The following is a 24,712-nucleotide window of genomic DNA, read 5'->3' as shown; positions in this document are numbered from 1 at the left end:
CTGCTTTGGCAAGTACAGAGGGGAATACAGAAAATAATTTAACTAATAATTGGAGAATGTATTATTTGGGGATTTTATTTAGAACTCAATTTTTTTCTGCTATAAGTGAGAAATAAAAAAGATACAGTTTTCTCAGGTCCACATTGATATCTCCAAGCACAGTATTCTAGAGCTGTGTTTGTCTTGTGTACTGTGTATGCATGTAAACATAATTTACAGGGTATCTAATCTGTCTCTTTGAAAAATATGTAGAAATTTGTCAGAAGGTTCATCTTATAACGTTATGGAGAAAATTTATGTTTGTCATTGCATTCTTGCGTGATCTTGGGAGCTCTGTGTACCTCTGTGCCTAAGAGATTCTTGACAAGGAGCATCACTAGCTGTAGCAAATGAGTGTTATAATTAATCAAGTTCTGTTGTTTTGGAAATAGTATAACTTATCAAGATGGGCACTGTTTAAGTGGGTTTGTCCTGTGTGTGGTAATGCCTTACAGCACAGTCCTTGGACAGTAATTTTAGCGGTTGTATTTCTGTTTAAGGTTCTCTAAACCCAAGGTTGCAGCCTGAGCAGATGCTACTTACAAATGGCGAGACAGTTTTCAATGAAGTGCAAACAGAAATGAAATATTTTCCAGCTCAGCTACCAGTGAGCAGTGAGTCTTTAATATAAACTAACAGTGCTACTGGTTTTGATTACAAACACAGTGGTGTAAGACACAATGGCAACTTAACAGCTTCCTTAACTCTGAATTTTTCTTCTTTATAACCTTTCCTGTTTCTGCTTTTCTTATATCCCTTATGGATCTGTTTATCTTTCTGTTCAAGACTGAAGAATAATTTGTGATACTGCATAAGACTAGATGTGAATATGTACCAAAGAGCTAATGATCATTAAAGTGCTTGTGGAATTCCTGTCCAATTTCTAGGTAACTTTATTGCATGTTGTAAAAATTTCTGTACTACTACTGTTTATTAAAATAAACTGATCTCCATACATCATCTTCAATGGCTAAAATACATCTCAAAGTAATACTGAAATTTTTTTCTAAAAGCAAAAAAAGTTTGTACTGTGCACAAACTGTGATCAAACAAAAACAATTTTAAAACACAACAAAACAAAAACACAACAAAACCGAAGCAAGAAAAAGCCCACAATGAAACAAAACCTCACAAACACACACAACATAGAACCCTCCCAAACTAGTCTGCATTTTGTGTTGAAGAGCTACATTATGAGTTTATAGAAGCTCTGCAGTGATTCAAGTAATGCAATAACATTAAGTGAATTAGGTGACCATGAGGAAAATATGCAGAACTTAGCTCTATGTTTTTAGTTTTCAATGTGTCTCAAATTAAAATAGCTCTGCAAGGGGCTTTATTTTGTTGTGACTGTTGAGAGTAGCATCTTATTTTCTGTGTTAGATATGCAGACTCCTGTTCTCTAAACTCCTCTTTTGTGTGTGGCTTTTTGAGCGTGTCCATGCCACTGACAGATGGTTCAAACTGGACCAGAGGAGAGAGTGCCCCTCTTTGTGTGGTTTAATGTAATCATTCCTGTCTAGGAAATTTTGTGAGTGAGAGCTGCCTAATTTTGTTTCTGAGACAAAACTACTGGTTTCCTGGCATTTTTAATGGTTGGAACAAGGATTTTAGCCTTAGACTTAGTGTGTGTTTTGGGAATTGAATATTGTTAGAATTACTGCTTGTTCATGATAAAATATTCTAACAGAATTGAAATGCAATCAGTAAAATACATGTTGTTATGAGATCAGAGTAACATTCAACTCTATTGTCAGAACTCATTAGAGGAAGTACTGTCTACATGATTTTTCAGCCTGTAGAAAAGTTCTACATGAGTAGAACTTGCATAACTTCTTCCTACAAACAGTGTTCTTCCATAGCTATTATGGCCTGGACATATTACAGTATCACTAGAAGCATTTGCTTTATTTCTGTAATATGGGTAACGCTAAGACTGTCATTCAGATAAGCAGTAGGACTGTAATTCAGGTTTAAGGACATTTAAGAGATTTCACCATTTCTGGACTATGGATTGCTTTACACCAGCAGTTCACATTCTTTGGGTAAATTGAGTTACATCTTGCTCAAATAGAATTCTGTGGTGTCTCTTCTAAATACATAGAAGTAAATATCATCTATCTCAAGGTTGTTTGAATATAACTTAGGGCTGACATTTTCATTATAAAAAATTCTTTTAATGAGTTGCATTGTTTTAAATAAAAACTGTGCCCTGCCAGTACTAATTAATTAAGAAATGTTATATCTAGCAAACTTGGCTTACTGATTTTACTAGCAAAACAGGTCTGTGTTTTAAATTTATAACATCCATCATTATTCTGTTTCTAGTATTATCTGTACATAGCTCTGCAGTTCAAAGCTGATCAAGCATTCAGTGCAATACCTTTTGTTCTGAGCACTGGTCACAGCTCTTTGCTTTTGAGTCTGTCTTCTCAAACTGAAGAACAGAATGAGTTGTGTGCTGATTTTGTTGGTTTTGTGGCACACGCTGAAGTTGCTTTCTAGCTGAAACATCTCTGTTCTTAGCAGATGTTTACATCCTGATGTTAACTGAGGGGGAAAAAAAGCACATCAAGTCTGTAACTTGAGCAGCAGTGCCTGGGACCAAAACTTCTACAAACTTCTGTGGTGTACAGCTAAACAAATCCCACTTTCCAGAGTGTTGTTCTTGGAAAACTTCTTTCTGCATTGGTCACTGTCCTGGTTTCAGCTGGGATAATTTTCCTCCTAGTGGCTGGTACAGTGCAGTGTTTTGGATTTGGGTTGTTGGTGTTGTTGCTGAGCCACACGTAGAGGGAGTCAAAGCCTTTCTGCCCCTCAGCCCATCCCACCAGTGAGAGGCTGGGGCTGCACAAGGAGCTAGGAGGGGACACAAGGGATATCCCAGGCCATGCGAGGTGCTCAGTGTATGAACTAGAGGGAAGAAAGTGGCTGCTGCTCGGGCTGCTGGATGTCAGTCAGCAGGTGGTGACCAATTGCATTGTACATCACTTGTTTGGCATGTAATAATAATAAATACCTATTACAGTGTTATTATTAATACTAATTTTCCCTTTTGTTTCTTCCCTATTCAACTGTCTTTATCTCAGCCCACCACTTTTGTTTTTTCCCTCCCCCAACCCACTGGGGCTGGGGAGTGAGCGAGTGCCTGTGTGGTGTTTGCTCCTTGCTGGATTAACCAGTTAATAGTGCCATTATTAACTAGTAAATTATTAACTAGAATGTGAGCCAATGGAAGTAATTTTCTTAATATATTTGTATTTTAATACTGATACAGTGAATGTGGATAGAGTTCATACAACTTGCACGCATCTTGCCCTCCAGATGCTCCAACTGTATATATGATGTTCTAGGGCATATACCTGTGATCCTAAAAAAAGCCTGGAGATGAGTTCAAATAACACTGGAAATGTGAAAAGGAGTGTCACTATTCCTGCCCATGGGTTCCATGGTGTGTCTCCTAATAGTGTTTTAGAAGATTGCTGCCAAAGCGTTGAAATGTTGAAGCTAATTTAGCATTCCATTTGTGAATTCAGAAAAAAAAAAAAAAAAGGAAAATCGAGAGATTAATTACGCAATGTAAATTTGAGAAAGAGCAAATTGAACTCTTCAGTCATTTCTTATATTAATTCTTCAAAGGGAAACAATTAAATTTTTAATATGTGTTAAAATTTCTCATTTGTCTGATATTTTTTCTTTTTAGTTGCTGTTTTTTCCAGATGTCTAACAGTGGTATGACTTAATGTTTCCAAGTCACATCGATATATATCAATGATGTTTGAGAGGAGGATGGGTATTAACATGGAGCTTTATCAGAACTGTGTAAACCATATGACTTTTCTGGCCTTTCTCAAGGCATTTTTAAACACTCCAAAGTTTACCCATCTAGTATGTGAAAAAGAGCATATCTTTCCCCAAGAACAAATGTGCAAGAAAGATACAACAGTGTTAATCCCTTTCTGTTTGCAGTTTAGGTTGTTTTGAAGTACGTGATGTATTTTTCACTTGCTACCAATGTGAGATTTAAATTTCTTTGTAACAGAGAAATATTTTTTAAAATCAATGCACCTGCAGTATGGGTGTGTCTCCATTGCTGTTTTTTTTTCTTTCTTTTCTCAGGTCACGAGTGCTCTTTTGGATTAAGTCTCTTGATCATCCAACCTTAATGTGCTTTGCTGTATTTCATATGGTAGTGTGATCCGAGAGTGTGAGAACTGAATTAATTTTGTATTAAACTAAGCTGAACAATGCACTCTAAAGGTGAACGTAATGCTCTGCAGCTACCACTGGGTGTTTAGTCTATGGGACCAGACTAACCCTTGTTCAGAGCAAGACCCCTAAAAACACTTTCAGTGTGAATATTTGGATTCTCAATACTCTTTTGTTCTGCCAGTCTATTCCTATTGCGCTGCACCTCGTGCAAATGTAGACTTGGGCTCTGGTACAGAATTTGAAGTGATTTCATGGCTGGACAGGAGTTGCAGCAAGTTTACAGATGACACCAAGCTGGGTGGGAGTGTTGATGTGCTGGAGGACAGGACGGCTCTGCGGAGGGATGTGCGCAGGCTGGGTCCGAGGGCAGAGGCAAATTGTGTGAGGTTTAACAAGGCCGAGGGCTGGGTCCTGCACTGGAGTCACAACGCCAGGCAGTGCTCCAGGCTTGGGGCAGAGGGGCTGGAAAAAAGCCAGATTTTTTTGCCTGGTGGGCAAAAAAAAGCTGTCAATATGGCAAGGAGGCCAATGGCACCTGGCCTGTGGCAGCAACAGTGTGGCAGCAGGACCCGGGCAGTGACTGTCCCCCCATACTGGGCACTGGTGAGGCCACACTGCGAGGGCTGTGTCCAGTTCTGGACCCTTTAATTCAGAGTGGACATTGAGAGACAGAAGTGCATCCAGAGAAGGAAAACTGAGGTGGCAGGGGTCTGGAGCACAAGGCGTGTGAGCAGAGCCTGAGGGAGCGAGGAGGGCTCAGCCTGGAGAAAAGGAGGCTCAGGAGAGCCCTTGCTGCTCTCTCTAACTCCCTGGCAGGAGGGTGTGAACAGGCAGGGGCCAGGCTCCTCTTCCAGGCAACAAGTGAAGACAAGAGGGAACGGCCTCAAGTTGTGCCAAGGAGGTTTGGATTGTGTCAGGAAACAAGTCTTTGCCCAAAGCGTTGTCGAGCACTGGAATGAATTCCTCAGGGAAGTGACGGAGTCACCATCCCTGGAGGTATTTTAAGACATAATTTTGGCACTTTGGGGGAAAGCACATGGGTTTGTCTTGGTTAGTGTGGACAGATTTAAGCCTTATCACATTTTGGTCATATCTCAAATCAGAAGAATATCTTTGAAACTGTTCTTATGTGCTTTTATAATTTCACGGGCGAGTTCTCAAACTGACTCTCCTTTTGCTGGGATTTTGGACTCCGCAGCATTTTCGCAGTGCAGCATCCTGTGCTAGTCAGGCTAGGTGTTGAAAAGAGACTACAGAATTTTGTTCTTTTGTCCCTGAAGTTTTATCTTGACAGACATAAACAGGGTGACTTTTACCAAGGGGTTTTATCATCTGGAAAAAATCGGTGGGGATGGTACCTTACTCTTATTTCTTCAGGGAAACTATTCTGCACTCTGTCTGCATGTGACTGAATTTTGCCAGGGTGAGAGACACTTGACAAACAGCTTTTGATTTGTGACATCCCAGATGTTGGTTGTGATGTGTGTCAAGATCACCCAAACCTGACTGATGTCAACAGAGATATGAAGAGACAATTTAATGTGTTCTGTTAACAGAACAAAACAATGTGGTTTAATGTGCTGTGTATTATATTGTGTCAGTATTGTGACATTACTGTTGAGCCTGGAGAGGGGGAGGCTCAGGAAGGATCTCACTGATGTGTGAGAATACCTGAAGAGAGGTTTCAAAGAAGACAGAGCCAAGGTCTTCCCAGTGGTGCCCAGAGGCAGAACCAGAGGCAGTGGCACAAACTTGAGCACCAGGAAACAGTTTTTAACTGGGAGGGCTCCCAAGCCCTGGCACATATTGCCAAGAGAGATTCTTGGTTATTGAAGATACTCAAAAGTCACCTGGACATGGTCTTGGGCAGTTGGCTCTAGGCAGCCCTGCTGGAGTAGGGACTTGGACCAAATGACCTCCAGAGGTCACTTCCCACCTGAGAAATGCACTTTACAGTTAAAAGCAAATTTGGAAACAAATGTGGAGAAAGTAGGTAGTCTGAAATCTGTAGGAAGTAACACTGGATTGCTTTAAATATTGTGTTCTGTTCTAACAGAAGGGGTTTGTGCACATCATTTAGGAACTTGTTTATATGTACATATTGGAGAGTCTGCCAAATACTGCTCACTTAAAATTATTTTCGATTTGGCTTGTGACTTGGGAGATTTTTTCACGTAGGTGTTATGCCTAAAATAACCTCTGAACTTGCATAATTACAGAAGTGCAGTGTGGGTTATCTAAATGATAGTGAAATACGTGTTTTGGAGAGCTTCTATGAAGTGATTATCTGTTTGTATACTGAAACATTAAAATTTCAGGAATTTATAGCTGTGGGAAGAGCTAAAAGGTTTTGTTTCAGCATTTTGTATCCTGTGATTCTCACCTAATTTAGATGTGGTTTTGAATGATAGGTTAACTCTTTGAATCTAAACTTTAGGCAAAATGAATTAGCTTTTGGTAGAAAAGTCATGGGATGGGAATTTTGCTTTCATATGAGTGAGATCTTAGCTTTCTTTTATAATTAAGCTTCTGGCTGGAATAATCTTAGTGTAATTTCAATTAGTGTAAAACAGAAGAGTGTCAATATGAAAGAGAAGCCAAACCTATTTTGTAAATAAAATTCTTTAAATGTTTTTGAGACCTGTCTGATTCTGCTAAAAATCTTTTGTCCTTTAACATTGGCAAGCGCTCAAGTTACACTCTCCTTTCCTTGTTTCAAGCTGATTGAAGAAACATCTGTTTCTGAAGGAGGTGATCCCTTCCAGAGGCCAGAAGAGAAAACTGGCTGAAAACACAACTGAAAACTGACGCATAAAAGCCCAGTTCTTTGTGAGGGGTTGTTTTTCACTAGATCCATTTCTTACTTGTCTCACCCCTGTGGCCGCACCTCTGCCCAGGATGATAGGAGGAACCTGGCAGAAGTGGAAGGACAGGATTTCCTCATTTCCTGATTACCTGTATAATAGTTCTTGTTAAAGCACTCATCCAGCCATAGTCCAGGTGGCAGCTGGAGTCACTCTTGGCATTTCCCCAACTTTTCTGCTCTTGTAAAATGTCCAGAGGTGCAGCAGAGCACAGAAAAGAGTCATTGAAGTCTAGCCAAAACAATCTGCTTGCGTGTAAAAGAGGTGCATAAGAGTGGAAAGCTCTCTGCTGGTGCTGGAAATTCGTGTTAAGTAGTAGGGTTTTTTATTGGTGGTATTTGGTTTTGACCCAAAACGGTGCCTAAATTGCATTCAAATTACTCTAAGGCGTGTATGAAAATATTTATACTCATTTTTTAGTAAATTTGTGTTCTGTTTGTTATTTTAATGTATTGAGGGCAGCTGCTCCTACAGTCTGTCCAATGCACAACCTGCTCTCTGGGTGTTCCTGGGAAGGAAGGTTTCTAGGAAAGCAGCCAGCCTTGAAAATCTTCTGTTTTGTGTAGTGTGAAGATTTTTATCCCTTTAACTTTGTCATTCAGTCACAGCTGTAACATTCAAGCACTTTGGTGTGACATAAGTTCATCTTAAGGTGCAAAGAAAGATGCTCTGTGCAAGGCAGAGGCAGCTTCAAACAAAAACCAATGCATTTCCAGGAACTGCAGTTGATAAACTGTGACTAATTTAATTTTTTTGGTGTTTAGCTTTTAAAGATAACTTTTTTGTGTGTTACAAATATGAGGGGAAAAACATGCTGAAACTGTAGCTCTTGCGTATAGGAAGTGTCTTCATTAGTAAGACATCTGTAGTCAACTACAGAAGGAGCTTATCTCTGGATTTCAGGAGAATGTGGCAGTTTTGAGTGCTGCAAGGGGGACAGCTGAAGAAGTGTCAAGTTTCATGACCATGGAGAGAAGAAGAATTTTCAGAGCTTACTACAAAGTTCTAATACGAAGGAAGTCCAAGCAGGTTCTCATCTGTTGCTGTGTTGGCAGCTCTAGTTGTTTTCATAACTTTCAGCATAACTTTTTGCAAACAGCAGAAGACTAAAATGCTGTGAGAAAAGGAGCCTCATCCATTTGTATCTTCTCTGTTTCTAAATTTGTAATGTCTGTGTTTCTTCACTAATTGTACATGAAAGCACAGGAGTTACCTTTTTCTCTGTTCATGTCACAGGTCTGCTTGAATTTCAAATGAAAAACTTCGTAAACTGCTTTTTTCTTCTCCCAAACTGACCTTATTTGCTCTCAGTAGAGCAATTGGGAACTTTAATTTAGGCAGGCTATGATGTGGCTTTTAAGATCTTCATGGGTTTTTAGGGAAATTTTTAAAAAGCAGGGAAGGGGCTCTCCTATGTCATTTTGGTAGATGGCAAGGTCCTGTAGCTCTGCATTTCACTCAGCTCCTGAAGAACTAAGGTGAAGGAGGGATGTCCCCTGTGATTTCCTTCTGTAGCTGATACAAGGGTTTAGCCAGGCAGAGGGGACATGATACCAGATATCATTGCATACTCGTAGTGAGCTCTTGTGAATATCTGTGCTCATCAATGTGGAAACATAACCAGTTTTAAAGCCTTTAGCGCATCTTTTCTCTAAGAACTTGGGAAATGAGACTTTTGTGGTACTCAGATAATTTTCTTTTTTTTTTTTTAATTAGGTCTGTGGATTTAAGTTGTTAAATTGTTAATTTGCATTTATCAGCTGTGTTAAATAGTCTGCATTCTAAATGTGTCCTTCTGTTTCACTTTTGCTGTCTGTAGAGGAATTTTCTTTTAACTTAAATTCAGGGCCTGTTGTTCCCAGATAAAGATCTGATGCACAACATAAAATTATTGATTAAAATATTTTTGTAGGACTGTCTGTTGCTAGATTGTGATCTGAAGTTAAACCTTTGTCAATAGATGGGAAAGACTGATAGACAAACAAAGGAGATGGGACGTAACTGTGCATTCTAACCAAAAATCCAACTCTGTGCTGGACTAAAGAAATTCTTTATTATAAATCATGAATATAGACTTCACAAAACTGGAATGGGTTCCTTGTGTTGCTCTTTAGTTTGCAATTGGCAGTAGTGGCGCTTTCCATGAGCTAAAGATAGTGCACGGTTGAAATCTACCATTCTTCCTGACAACTACTGATGTGTAATTTGCAGAAATCACTGAGTTTATACTTTCACTGGGATCTGACATTTTTAACTTTCCTGAAGAAGCAAAAAAAGTCTATCCTTGTTTTTCTATTTATGTTAATGAAAGAGCTTTTTGCAGCTGACAAGAGGTATCAAAGTCAATCCTGCTGAATTGGGTTTTTACTGTTCTGTGAAGTTAAATCTTGATGTGCTTCAGAGACATGAGCACTTCTCTGTCTTTTAGTCAACTAAAGTCTGTGGCTGCTGAATTTTGCTCAACTCTAATTTTTACAGGAAGGCTCAATGTGTTGTCTGATCACCACTACATTGTTGATAAAAGCTTCCAAGCACTATCACATTTAATACCAGTTAAATTATTGGGGGCGTTTTCATTGGTGACCCATTGTGTGAGATGTTTTTGTGCTGGTATGCTATAATAATTAAAATATCTAAAGTAGGGAAAATTGATCCCTTGAATATGCATTTTATGCAAGAGTGGATTAAACTGAAAACTTATGGTTGTATCAGGCTTTTTTTGTTTGGTTTTTTGTTCAAAAGGCAATAACTTGGTCTGGTCTCTTGCATACTTGATTTTTGAAGAATAGGAACTTCTGTAGAATTAAATACAGAAGAATGATCTGAGCTACTTAATGATGGCCCAATAATGCAGTCTCAGATGCACTTAATTTTCAGAGAAGAAAAACAGATTTTAAAATGATTGCAAGAGATTTGACAGGAACATATATTTGAATTGCTTTGCTGTACCACATTTTAATAATGTGTGCATATATGGGGGGAGGTTTGGGGTGTGAATATATGCATCACGTATATCTATGCCAATATGTAATATAAAAAATGTACTCATTCAACTCTAGGAAAGGCTAAATCTGGCTTGGGTATGTCCTTGAAACTGCTGTTGCTTTGAGTGAGTTTAGAATATTAGAGCAGTTTTACCGGGGAATTTAGTATAAGAATTTCTCACGGTATGCAGGAACTGCTGCTTTAAATATGTTGCCATGTGTTCATTTTAATTAGAAACTTACTTTAGTACTATCAACCAATAAAGTGTCAATCTTCAGGGGATTGCTGAGGTTCCAGTGAAGCCATAACTCGTTGGAGAAGTTTATTTGGGGAGACCTCACCTGCAGTGCTGCTCCCACCTCTGGGGTCCCCGGTCTGGGAAGGATGTGGACCTGTTGGACCAGCCCAGATGAGGGACATGGAAATATCCAGAGGGCTGGGTCACCTCTACTGCCAAGAGAGTTGAGGTTGTTCATCCTGGAGAAGAGAAGGCAGCAGGGACACCTTATTGTGGCCTTGCAGTACTTGAGAGGGGCTTCTAAGAAAGATAGAGATTTTTTTAACCTGGCCTGTAGTGACAAGAGTGTGTGCAACAGTTTTAAACTGAAATAGAGTAGGTTAAAATTTGACGTAAGTTTGGACATTCTTTGCACTGAGGGTGATGAGACATTATGCTTTGGTCCTTATTTCCCTTTCAGTCCCAAAACATAAACCCATATTAGCTACTGCGAAGAAAATTAACTCTCCCCAGCCCATAATAGCACGTAAGTATAAAGTGCTCCTTTTCCAGGGTGATCAGCCTGTTGACACAACTCCTTTGCCCTCGTTTTGTGGAACCTGTCCCTTCCTAGCAGATCTTAGCTGTCAAAGTTGATCTTGTGCTTCTAAAAGCCAAATAAATCCTTGTTGTCAACTTCAACTGCGTAAGCAGTTGTCCAGTTACTGACTCAAAGAGTGCTGGATGGGTGTTTGAAGGGACTGACAACCATCATAAGCTTTCTTAAAAGTTTTGGAGTTTGGTTGTGGTTGGGTTTTGGTTTTCACTTTCACATGCATCACACAAAGTATCAGGTGTTGGGTATTTATATGGTTCCATCTTTACTAGCCGTGTTGTATAGTTACTTGAAATACATGCCAGCAGGGAGTTGTGTTCTGTGGTTGAGCAATCCTCTGTATTCTCTGCAGTCTATAGCACTTGTCTTTCTTTTTCTGCCTCGTCAAACTGTTTTGACTAGGGAAGCATAATAAAGAAAATATAGTATGATAATTTGATTTCTTCTTCCCATTTCCCTCTCCCCCATCTTAAACTGCCAGCGCATTTCTCCTCATTCACTTTCCCCTAAATGTTGCCTTTCTTAGCAGTTAACTTCTGGTTCTGTTTTGTGTAGCCTTCAATTCATCTAAAAATATGGTCAGACTTGAATTTTCAGTGCAATTTCTAGTATAAAGCAGCAGGCTGCTATGGTAGGGTTCCATAGTGTAGGTATATACTATTAGTCTGAAAGCAATTGGCACTTCTAAATCCTGGTTTTGTTCATATTTGTAACCCTATTTTTTGATTACTTGGGATTCTTCATGGCTTCAAGAATGTGCCATCATTCAAACCAGAGTAGTCGAATTCTCTATTTTTGCCTTTTTACTGCCAGGGAAGTTGGTGTGGAGATGTGCTTATTTCTCCATGTGTGCACAGCCTGGAACAAAGCTGGAAGCTGCATTTCTGCTGCTGGGCTCCTTTCCAGGGACAGCAGCACCAGCTGCTTGTGGCAGCCAAATGAGCAACGTTTGGGAATGCCTCAAATAGGCAGCAGCAAGTTTCTTATTGAACAGTCTCCTAATTCTTCTCTAGGACTTCTACCGGTGTCACTGGATATTTTTTTGTTTTATTTTAAGAGCATCGGTACACAGGTGGTTTGGTGCTTTGAGACAGTAATTTAGGGAAGGAATTTCATTCTGTGGTCCATATGAGGGGAACCGCAGCATTCATCACTTCAGGTGAAATCACTTCGGGTTTTATTTGAATTTGAAGTCTTGTGGCTGAAAGAATACTTCAACTTTTTGCTTTTTGGTGTGAGAACATAAGGAAACAAACTGAGGTCTGCTCATGGACCCAAGGTGTTCCTTGGCTGCTCATTTCGCTGTTCAGTCCTTGAACATATATAAAGGGCAGCTGGAACCTGGTGAAATGTCAGATGCTGTTCGTGACCTGGACCCTGGATTCAGCTTCCTATTTTTGTCAATGTCCCAAAGGTCAGATAATCACTTGCAGGAGTATGGGATGTTTCAGTGTGAGCACTTTATTTGGTCATGCACCGGTGGAGACAATGCTCTGATTCCTGTTAATTTTGTATTTCCAAAATTTTGTAATTTGTTGTTTGGTCTTGTTTGAAAAGCAGTAGTAAAACCCTTGTCCTCTCCTGGCAGATTGCTGGCACCCTGTGCTTCCCTGTCAGTGGTTCTGGCACAAACTTCAGTACAGCTGTGCTCAGAGCTCCCTGGGAAATTCATCCAGGCGGCTTTCCCTTTTTGTAATGAAAAAAAAAAGGAAAAAAAAAAAAAAAGGAAAAATGTTTTATGTGGCTTTTAAGTAAAGGCTTTACTTAAACTAAATTAGTTTCAGTTAACAATTCTGTTAAATGTTTAGCCGTTAGAAAACGTTGTGGGATTTTTAATAAAGGAGTTGTGAAATGATCGTGTAATGCATTATGCTGCATGTGTACTAATAATTGTCATGTAGGTGGTTATAGTTTACACAGGAATAATTATCCTGCAGTTAATGTGAGAGATTCTGTATGGCTGAGTCTTCATGGTGGCAAGCTTTTGCTGAGGAGAGACCTTAAACTTCACTTTGGCACATGAAGAGAAGAGCTGAAAGTAAAATTCATGAACATTTGTTTTACAGGATAATGGTATTTTATGTTTAGATATTTCGGGAGGGTATTTGTTAACATCCAGATATTTCGTTAGGTAAGTAGTTCTTTCCAGTTTCAAAGCTTTTTCTCGTAGCTGCATTAGCTTTTCCCAAGAATTGTAGAATCATATAATAGTTTTAGTTTAATTGTTGAAGTTAGCAAGGGAGATGGTATTTCCCAGAATCACAGCATATTCAGATTTGGCAGGGACCCATAGGGATCATCGAGTCCAACTCTAAATAAACTACTAAAAATTAACTTACTTCAATGCAGAAAAAGGCTGAAGTAGTACAGATGGTGTATAGACTGATATTTTTTTCACAGAGATTCCTAGACTGTTGAAATATAATCTATACTTTAAAAAAATTAGGAAAAAAACACCTCAAAACAGAAAAAATACCATGACTTCAAATAGTAGTTTATATGCATTAAATATGTAAAAATACAAGAAACTGCTGTTCAGAAACCCAACAGATCCAGATATTGAAACTAAATTTTCCTCGTCTATGACAGATTTTTAATTTCAGTACATTGTTGTAAACGTCAGACCTTAAGGGTCAGAATTCATTCATTTCTCCCCTGGAAAGAGAATTCAACTACTTTCTATAAATACATAACCAGAAAGTTTTTTTCCCAATATTGAGCTGAATGTTCTTAATAAATCCCATAATCCTTCCATAATTTAAAATGTTATGAATGACCCTAAAGGCTGATGATTTGAGTAGTAAATTCAATTTCTGAAATACTGGAAGTTTTCCAACATTTTTAAAAGAAAACCTCCAGTATTTACGCTTTCCATCATTTCATACACAATTTTGATGACAACTTACGAAATTTAATAGTTTTGAAACACACAAGACAGACTTTCTTTTCAGGATCCTTTTGCTAGCACATTAATGTATTTGGCAGTTCAGAGGCCACACTTCTGTAAGTACAGGAAGGTCTGTCTGGATCAAGATATTTCAGACAATTTGTCTTTATTGATCAATGCTGCACTGGAGAGCTTTCTCACTTAGAAAGTTGGTTTCTCTTACTGGCCTCAAAAACTTCTCTTTATTGCTTCCAGAGGGTCTTGTGAATTGGTATGCACATAGAAATATCCCTGAGCCTGTGATTGTTAGTGACAGCCAGACTGAGCTGAGATGTTGGTTTTGGTTTGCTTTTCTTAGTTGGTTTTTTTTTTAACAAGAATTAGTATTGAGCTAAACAGGAAGCAGTTTTGATTGAACTATCAGAGTAAAATCTGTTTAGCTCTATGTGTGTGTTATGAAAATACTATTTTGTTTGACCATTGCTATCTTTCAAGTTTTAGACTTTACTGTGTAGTGGTCGGAAGTTAAATGGGAGTTTTGTTGTTAGTTATGGGGAGCAGAGAGGCCCTTAAAGAAGTGCTGATTTATTTTTGCATATAATACAATATATGTTTTTGCATATAATACAATATACGTGGTACATTTTCAGTTTTGAGGAACTGTCATATGTTACCACAGACATAACAGCAATGTTTAAATGAGGTTATTTCCATTTAAAATGTTGAGTTTCTTCTCTGCTTTTGTAGTGGCCTATGCAAGTTAGATGTATCTTTGTCCTTTGTAATGAGCCTGTAGGAAGCTTCTGATTCTGTAAGGAGTAGTGTTTGGGCAGCCAAATTGGTGTATACCAAGCAATGAGAAAAACACTTTTATGAATCAGATCTTCCAGTGCTTCTCTCTGACTTCCCTCTTGTACTTTGAGTTGCTGGCGTTTTTTAGAACAAACAGGATATCAATATCCTAAATCCAAGTAGTCTGTATTGGATTAAAGAAGAAATTAACACAGGGCATTCAGAGAAGAAATGGTGTAAAAATGAAGGTTTGTCTTTGGCCAGTTTTGGATTAGATGTCTGTCAGGTTATTTTAAAATTAAAACGTGCTAAATTGAACCGTACTATTACAGTTAAAGTACCCTTCTTGCAAGACAACATTTGAGGGTAATGCAGAGGAGGACCTGGACACCATCCAGAAAGGACTTTAGCAGTGGAAATTATGAAATTCTAAAAGTGGACTCACCACTTGAGAATGGAAAAAGTAGTAACAACCTGTGGGGTGGACTGAGGTTGACTGTCAACAACTCAGCAGACAAACACAGCTATAGTTGATGGCTCAGTGATCTGTGTGTCAACAAGACAAGTACAGGATTCTGTACCAGGCATGGTATTTCCAGCAGCGAAGAAAATATTGCTAGCATTGTGAAAACTCTTGCTAAGACCTCCTCTAGAGTTCTACTCGCAGTTCAGGCTGCTTTTGTTAAGAGAAATTAGAAGTGGAACAGGGGCTAGGAAGAGATTTTGAAATGAGAGACCTTGTCATTAAAAGAAAAGCGTTTTGTTAGGCTTGCATAAATCTGTGAGAGAGAGTAGAGGAAATAGTATGTAAGCTCAGTCTTGTCAGCAGGACTAATAGATTTAAAGTGGACATTAAGAGTCATAAAGGGGAAGTTTAAAACATAACCAGAGTGCAGGGGGAGAGACGGTGTAGGGAGTGGTTAATGCATCTACATTCACCTGAGGGTGTAATTTCATGAAGGAGTTTTTGACAACTGTGGTGCCTGACGCATTCCTGCATTTATTACTCGCCTTCCTGTGTGTGCTGCGTGCAATCAGAACCAGTTGTAGTTGCAGCACAAATAACACAGTGGAGGCAGTCGTGTGTGGATTTACCCAAGGCTCTCAGATAGTTCCTTTGCTTCATTGCGTGAGTGCAGATGTGAAGTGCTGGTGCAGGTCCCCCAGGGGGCTGTAGGACCCTGTGGAAGACCTTCCTAGTCTGAGACGAGGTTCAGCTTTAGCAGCAGCAGTGCTGCTGAACCTCCTCCTATCCCAGCTCTTTCTTCCTGGGTCTGACTGTCTGGACAGAGCTCTTTGCACAGCTGTGCTTTAAGCCAAACCAAGCATCTGCCCTGACTGAGAAACAACACAGTAAAAAAAGGGAGACTTGGTTTTTCTGGGGTATTTTGAGTAGTTTTAGTTTCTTCTTTGATTTGGTTGAGTGTAACCATGCCCAAGCTGTTCTGGGATGATGCACTAGGCAGAGGGGCTGCTGGTTTGGCCAGTGCTCTGCTGAAGAAATGCTGGTGAGGCCACAGCCTGGAATGGAATAAGACTGTGGTATACATGAATGGGACAAAAAAGTTCTCTGAATGGGAAAAGAGAAAAATAGTCATCATCATCTCCAGCTGATGAGCCGAGCCTGAAGGTGCTCTACATCTCTTCTTTTGAAGGCAAAGCTATTATTTTTGATACATTCCCTTTTGTTCCTGTAATTGAAGTGGGGTTTTTTTGACACATTTGTTCATTCTTGCCGCTTTTCTCCTCACTGTTGAATAATTCAATACCTAAAGTAGTTTTACTTTCTTTTTTTTTCTATTTTCATTCACTTCCTCCTGATCTTCTGTTCTTTTTCTTTGCAAGGAAGAGAAACAGGCAGAACACTTGGTCACATATTAAAGGGGTCTGTTCGGAGAACAGCATCAGTTTTTCTGAAACTCTTGAGCTGTTGCTTTCGATTCAGCTGCTGGCATGTTGCATTTTTCTGTGAAGTGTTACAGAATGTTTGAGAGTAAAAATAAAATTTTGAGGATTTTGATTCTGTGCATCCGGTACTCCCTGTGGAAATGCATCAGTGGACAAAGCTTTGCTTATTTCTCCCCTCTCCTGTTCAAGTACTGGAATCTGTGCTTTGATTACCAGTCTTCACTGGCCCAAAATCACTTCTTGCATGAGATATAGGTTCTCATCTACCTCAAGGTGAACCAGAGAGAAAGTTATATGCACATCAGTTTCTTGAGTTCTTTATTGCTGAGGAGGCAGAATGTTTCATTTCGGCTTAATGAACCAATTTTGATTCTTCTTTCATACCAAGAGTTGAAAAACTAGTCAAAAAACCCTTTTTGGAAAGTTCCATTCTCTGAGATCCTCGTAATTATACCTCAGGGAAATGTCTCATCATTTACCTGTGTATGCTTAGTACGTACATGCCTAAAAATCATTTTTGTTCCTTCTTTCATCCATCTGGAAATGGGACAAATAATCACTTCCTTGAGGATTAATTCTGGAATCACAGTTTTGGAGCTATGTGCTGTTGTAGGAAAGTGAAAAGAGTGTCCAGTGTGTAACCTTGCAGCAAAAGCAAATTAATAGTGAATCATGGAAACATACAATCGAGGAAGAAATGAGATAAAAAAGGAATATGTGGAGCCAAGAGCCTGAGCTCCTAAAGGAGTCTGCTTAGTAATTACTTGAATTTGAGGTCTTGACCCTTCGCTAGGAAATGACCTTTAATGAGTTGAAAAGTACCAAGTAAGGGAAGATCTGAGGACAAGCTCTTGGAGGCTGCTCTGTGTCAGTAGCTGCTGCTTCTGTTTGGAGCAGTCACCACACTTCAGTGTCAGCCAGGCATGACCTTGCCATGCTGTGCTGTCACCTCCTGTGGGTCCCATGTGGCCCCTGGGAACCCACCCAGCAGCTCCTGTTGGACCCTTTTCCAAAAGGCCTTGACAAAGTGCATTTCCTATTTCTGTACCTGCTACAGCTGCCGTGTTCAGAGCAGTTCCTTTAAGACCATGAAACCTCTTACTACAATATTTATTGAAAACAGACTTTGGTTGTCTGTGTATTGAGGTAAATAATTACTTAGAAATGCTTGTTTTCGAAGAGGGAGGTAGTTTCTGTTTTCTTAAAAAGAAAAACAAACCATGGAAGTATCATTTTTGATAGCAACATGTTCTGATAAAATTTATTAAGTACATCCCTTCAGAAGTACCCTCCAGCTTAAACCCTCTTGTGACTCTGAATAAAATAGGAGAATTGACAAGGGTAGGGTCAGTGTTAACAGGTAGTTGTGGAATTCAGAAAATGAAGCATATGTGAACATAAAAGTATTTTCTGAATCCTTTGTGTGTGAAGAATATTGTAGGTGCCTGGTGATGAAATATTTATTTCATGGTAATAGAATAGTGAATTTAGCGAGCATCTTATCTCAGTGTTCTTCCTTTTCCATCCCCTCAGTATCTCAGCCAGTCAGTGTAAAAGAAGAGTTGTTTACAAACTTAGAGATATGTTAAAGATATTTTTACATACAGCATCTGTTTATAAAGTATATATGCCTAAGAGATTTGGTAGATATATAGAATGACTGATTAAATGATTCTGGCTTTTTTTTGCTCGATAAGAAGAAAAATCAGACCACAGACTTAGAATTTTTATTGGTATTGGTGGATGATCATTTAAGGATAGCTTATCCCCCTTTTATCTTGGAGATGTGAAAGACAGGACAGCAGAAGAAATCTCTTTCTTGCCCGTACTTTGCTTTTATACTGACAAAACCACGGAAACAAACTTCTGAATTACTTCGGAAAATCTCTAAAAATTAAGATAAATATTTTTTTCAGTTTGCTGCATGAATTCCAAGCATACCCTAAGATTTCCTTGGGGAGTATTTCCCTTTCACATGCACTGGAGTGCTGCTCCTTCTCTGGTTTTCTTGTGGATGGAAAGAAATGGTTAAGATTTGGTGTTATTATATATTATTAATCCAAGAGAAAAAAAATAATATATTAGAAAGTATCTATTAATATGTATCTATATTGTGATGAGAGCCAGTGAACTGCTGTGTTGTGCTTTGTTCTTTGTAGCTTTGACCCTAAAGCTGAGTTTAAACACAGACTTGACTTCAAAGATGTGAGCTGTTGAAAATTAATAATAGATAGAATGTGATAGAAATATTGCTGTCTGGGAACTGAGTTTGTGGCTTGTACTGGGATACCTAATTTTCTACAGTATCAGATCTTCAACCCAAATGTTCTTCTGTGCCATAGTCATCATAATGCATTATTTTAAATTTTCCTTTGAGAATAAAACAAAAAGTGTCAAGCCAGCATTGCCAATGATGGTTTTCTAAATGTGGATGCCCTCTAATCAGAAGTGCTATTTCACAGAAAGGTTCAATCACTATTTTAAGCTGCAGTGCCATGTGTAAATGAGCTGATAATTTGAGGTTTAATTAATTTTGGGAATACTTAATTTTCAAAAGAAGTTCACTTCAATTAAAGGCAAAGGGAAAGTTAAAGAACAAATACATGTTATAAATAGGGTGGATAAGTGCAGAGGGAAGAAAATCTGTCTCTTTAAATGTAGTAGCAAATTGTTTTCTTCCCAGTAATCGTCATCAGTTTGAATACAATTGTTTTGAAAGTATTAAACACGTTACTACAAAGCAGTCTTTGCTGCTTAGGTAAGCAAATGTACAGCCTTTAAATAAAAAAGAAAAAAAATCTGGGTATAAATGGTTTTTTTATGTGTATACAGCTAAGGTATCCTATTGCAAGAAAGTGATAAAACCCTTTGTGGAAAACACTGATCTTCATCTAAACACTTGGTCTAAAATGTTGAATTAAGTTGACTTTAAGACTTGTGTTGCATGTTTTAAGTTCATAACAATTAAATCTTGTTAAATAAGGAAAAGGAGTCCTCCTACTTCAAAATGGAAGGTCATTTTTAAAGGAGCACTCTGTTCAGTGGAGGAGATACTGCTCATTATCCTGGGTTTTTTTCTGTCAGAATGTTCAACTTTGTTTCTTTCTTTTTTTTAACTTCATGAAAAAGAGTTAGAGAGCCAAAACACCTTGTTTTATATTAAGTTCCTCAAAAAACTGGGACTCACTTGGGAGAGATGTTGAGCAAGTTCGTGATGGTCTGATATGATCCAAAATCTCAAATTTCAAGGCTCTGAAGCAAAGGGGTTCAGGAAGTGTTTTTACAGGAATTCCATTCCCGCAGGTCAGCTCAGCTCATTGAGGGAAACGAGAAGGAAACAGGCTGTGGTATATTTCAACCAAAACCAGTTCTCCTTCTTGCAGACCACCAGGGATTGAAGGAAAGGAGACAGGATGCAGAACAGACAGATAAACTGACAAGACTGTAGTATAAAAAGATAAATTGCAATATATCCGTTTATGATTGTTGTCCTTGAAGTCCCAATGACACGCAAAGTAAAATAAGTTAAAGTGAAGGAGATGATAAAAAAGGCTTTGATGTTATCAAAGTTTTAGGATTTTTATCCTAATTCAGGTGTTGTACTTCTGAAGGAGAGAGTAATTAATAATTGATTTTCTTGAAATTTGTGTCTAGCTGATAGAAAATTAACTGCTCTGTGCTAGACAGTAAAGTTATCATCAGAAAATAGTTTAAATAGGGTTAAGGTTACATCAGGCCTGCTCTGCTAATTTGAAATTCTGGACTCATGAAAAGACATGAGACAACCTCTTTAACATTTCAGTCCACGTTTTCTGGCCTGTATGTACTCCCTAACCTCATTAATGTAACACTTGGATTTCCAGCTGCATAAGACAGCAAAACCCCTCATGCATCCCAGCTTCGGTTTAAGTTCATACATTTTGGATTTTGGCATACATCGTAGGTGGGACTCCAGGTATTCCAGGTGTTGGAGTGTGCTGCTGCCAGCCTTGATAAAATATCAGTGAAGGAGTCATCTGTCCTTACTGCTTGCTTGCCTGTTTTAAGGATCCTCATAGTTGAGCTGGTGTAGTCTCTGGTGTGGGAGCTGACTGCAGAGAAAGATCTTGCAAGCTCGGGTTATGTCTGTTAAAGGTAGCACAGAGAGAAATGAAATATAAAGCACATTACATGATTACAGTTTGTATGACTTAGAAAATGAAGTCTTCTACAGCTTAACTCAGTTACTCTTAATAAATAAGCAGTCTTATCTATCTCTGACAGCTTTGATGATCTGTGTCGGGGGTTGCAGTTCCTTCCCCAGTCTGTGTCACCTCTGTACTTCAGATCTGTGAAATTAAAGCTGCAGGGTTGGCAAAACGAGCTTTAGAAATTGTCATTTAGCGAGGATGTGATAGACATTTTCCCATCTGCAGGCACAACTGTTGAACAGCTCCTCATCTCAGCTGAGAGATGAATTGTTGTGGTTCCTTTTCTCACTGGGTGGTTTCAGTGCTGAGACTCAGGGTGGCCTGAAAGACTTTTGTTACTCAGCTTCTAAATAAAGCTTGAAGCTCTTGTGTTGGGAAACACAGATTCTTGTTTTCTGACTCAGGTTATACAGCATCACCTGGGCTGTTATAACTTAATTTGTAAACTTGCTGTGTGCCATTGCAGCTGGAGGGGACTAACTGCAACCATAATTTATTTAAAAGTTCCTTTGTGTTACCTGGCACATGGAAGTGATGGTGTCTGCTTAATTAATACGGGCATGTCTTGTAAGCGATTTAAAATTTCCTAAAATTGGATTGTTCAATTTTAATCATTCAAACTTTTTGTTTTGATGCTATTGTCATGGCATGCATTCATCTAATGTAGTGTCTTGACAGTATTTTGAGGCTGCGTGTAGCTTGAGTATCAGAGAGTGTGTTTTGAAGAAGTTTTAAGTCTGAGGTTTGTAAATAGCTGAGTCTTTCTTCAGGTTGTGTTTTAAAGTATTTTTATTTCTGTATGAAATTGCTGTATTGTTTCAATAGAATGAGTTAATTGTGGGTGTCCCTGAATTCACAGAACCATAAAATGGATTGGTTTGGAAGGGACTTTAAAGATCATTTAGTTCCAACCCCAGTTCTTGTATTGTGTGCTTTACAGCACATTTCATTTACTTAAGAGTCTTTGACATTCTTCAATCCAAGTAGAGAAGTTTCTGTCATAATCATAGTGAAGTTTCAATGTGGCCATAAATTTTGAGATTGTAGGGGTGCCTCTGTACCTTTTCTGTAACAGAACTGAATAAAGTGCTCTAAATTTTTTGTCCCAGATTTAATATGCAGGAAGGAAATTACTCAAGTCAGTGTTTTAAAATGTTAATAGATAATGGAAGGAGAAATCAGGGTATGGTTGTACAAGGTAAAGGTGGGTTACATACAGAACTGATCCTCTCAGAGCTGCAGTTTGTAGGGTCCTTTTTGATTTATTATTCCTCCAGCTCTCTTTGTCTGCTCAAAGCTCATACGCACACTGTGGTGGCTGGGCAAGCTCTCCTGCCCAGGCTTGGCAAAGCCAGGAGATCTAAAAGTAGCTCAGCCAACAGCGAGAAATATTTGATATTCATAGAGTTTGGGTGGATTAATAGAATTTGGGCATCTGCCTGCAAGTAAGGATATGGTCTTGTGAGGTATCTCTGCGCTCCAGTGATCTACCCTTCTATATCAGAATATGTTAAAAGCATTATTTAATGTCTCCAGAAATGCTTGGGGGGTGGGGGGGACCAATGACAATGAAAAGAAAGAGGATCATTTTAATTAAATGCATTTAGTTTCTAGTGATTTTTGGCAATTAGGATTGAAAGGAGGTGTTGCCAAACTTATTCCAAAGCTGCAGTTCAGGTTTTGAAATGTTTTTAGATTATGCTAATCTAAATATATTTATACTATTTTAAAGCAATTTTACTTTGAATGCTAAAAGAGGAAGCAGGAACTTGGAATAAGAAGGTGACACTGATCTGTATAAAGTGGAACTTGTTCATAGGTCACTTTTTGAAACGTGGAGGAAGGATTCTAAGTCAGTAGCTGTGTCCTTCCAATGCCAAATGAAGGCAAGTTGTACCTTTTTCTTTTAATGATGAAAGTGGCTTTCTATGTATTAGAGGCTTAATTGATCATCTTTTTAAAAATATCTGTGGTAATTTTTGGTAAAATAATAGTGGGGTGGGGATTCAGAAGAGAAAACGGCCGTCAGTATGGGAGGTTTCATTGTGTTTGGAGCAAGGAAAGAGGAAAGAAGACAAACATGCATTTTCTTGAGCAGTTTGTTCTGAGTACCTCGCTTGTACTGTGCTAATAAATGTCTTTCTTACTTGTGAATATTTAGATTGGGATGCATTGACTACTTCTGGTATTCGTGTTCTCTGTCAGAAATAATCCTATTTCAAGAAATCTTTGCAAGTGTGTTGTATGTTGAAAGAGTACAAAACCTGGATTTTAGCTATGTGAGTACAGGTTTGGTAGTGTGATGAATTACACACTTCAGATCATCTGGTGTGTAAAGGAATACCAAAAGCCAGTTATTAAGGTTTGTAAGTGCCCTCAGAGGGACATCTCTGCCTCCTCAGGGTACCTTTTATTTTGAGAATGGTGTCGCTTTGCAATCTCATTGCTCAGAAACATGTCAACTGACTTCCCGTTCATTCATTGTTTGAATGGAAGAATTTGTCTTTCAAGTTATATTAAAGCATTTATTTCACTCAGCAGGTGAATGTTCATTCAATAGACAAACTTCTGAACAAAGTCTCTTTCCATCCTCAAGTTTTCTCTCACATCTTTTTGAGAAGACTTCAGAATGGATTTCTTTAGAACTCAAATGTCTGTCATTAAATAAGTAGCAGTAAAAAAGGATTGATTTGCCACAACTAGTGCACTCCTGAAACAATCCTATTCTGTTTTCATAACATACTAATATTTCATGTTTGAAAGCTTGCCCTACCCTGTTTATCTGATGGTATTGGTTGCTATTAATACTAGGCAGAAGATTCCATACTATAAGTTAAGGCACCAAGAACTTAAATCATCTACTAAAAGGTGCTTCCAAAAATACGTATTTGTGCTGGTTGTTTTTTAAAAGTTGCCATTGTTCTAACTGATGTTTTGGCAAATCTAACTTTAATTTCAAAAATTAACTACTCTTTTTTCTTTGAGTGCAGTATTAACATTTGTCTGAACTAATTCTAATCTTTTCACGTGTAATTTCTGGGATTCTCAAAGTGCCACAGATGAGAGAAAATCATGAGCTTTTGTGGAATTTCAAAGTAGTGTAATGGAGGTTGTTTGTATCTAGTGATGCAAACTTGAAATAAACTTAGTTTGTGTAAAACAGACAAACTGAAACAGCTCACAATTCTGTTACTCTTGCCATTGCCCATTATCCTTTCAGATTAAGACTGAAGGAAGGAATGGGTTTCGCACCTCTATTTTTCCCCGCATTTGGATTTTGCATCTAAACAAGGTCCACTTAAAATTTAATAATGATGATGTCAGTTACATATTACATAAGGTTTCTAAGAGTATAGCCTTTCTAAAGGGGCAGGGTAAGAGACTATGTCTTTTATACAAGAAAATACAGACTCATGGGATGTTCTTTACACCAGTCTAGAGTCAGAACTATTAATTTAACGTTTAATGGGAAGCAAGGACAACAGGTATACTCTGTGTGAATACCACACTTGGATGCACGAACAGAAACCTTGTTGGGAAGTAAGGGAACCGTGGCACAGTGAGGAGGAGAGTGGTTGTTCATTGCTGGTTTCTCTGTGTTGCAGGGGTCCGTTCAGCGTCGTGCGACGATGCATCAACAGGGAGACGGGGCAGCAGTTCGCTGTGAAGATCGTCGATGTAGCAAAATTCACTTCAAGTCCTGGATTAAGCACAGAAGGTAAGAATTAATAATTAATCAAACGCTCAGGAGACAGGTTTTTTTGATTTGTCAGCCTTTCCTGTGTTTGCTCTCTTTATGATACTTTCTGTGTTATATTTTCTAGAAGTTTTAAAGCAAGGTCGTATTTCTCAAAATTAGCTTAGAGCTTGCATTTCTAATCTTTAGTAGTTTCTACATATATTCAGTGGTGATCATAAATATTGGAAAGATAGTTAGGTCTAAGCCATTTCTGTTTGGATTTTTTTCTTAAGAATTTGAATTTTGTGAAGAAGAAAGTTCTG

General features: G+C 38.5%; 1 protein-coding gene across 7 annotated transcripts in view; it reads left to right on the top strand.

The window, feature by feature from the left end:
* Positions 1-24,712, top strand: part of CASK (calcium/calmodulin dependent serine protein kinase) — a 192,196-nt gene that overhangs the window by 26,188 nt on the left and 141,296 nt on the right. For all 7 annotated transcript variants that reach the window (XM_066177041.1, XM_066177044.1, XM_066177046.1 and 4 more), the window contains exon 2: positions 24,316-24,428. In XM_066177041.1, coding sequence (XP_066033138.1) covers positions 24,316-24,428 — 113 coding nt within the window. The remainder of the gene's footprint in view (positions 1-24,315; positions 24,429-24,712) is intronic.

Source organism: Chamaea fasciata, unplaced genomic scaffold, assembly GCF_029207755.1.
Source record: "Chamaea fasciata isolate MVZ Bird 193981 ecotype frontalis unplaced genomic scaffold, bChaFas1.0.hap1 SCAF_2, whole genome shotgun sequence".
Taxonomy (NCBI): Eukaryota; Metazoa; Chordata; class Aves; order Passeriformes; family Sylviidae; genus Chamaea; species Chamaea fasciata.
The sequence above is the reverse complement of the archived record's forward strand: the minus strand, read 5'-3'. Positions and strand labels throughout refer to the sequence as shown.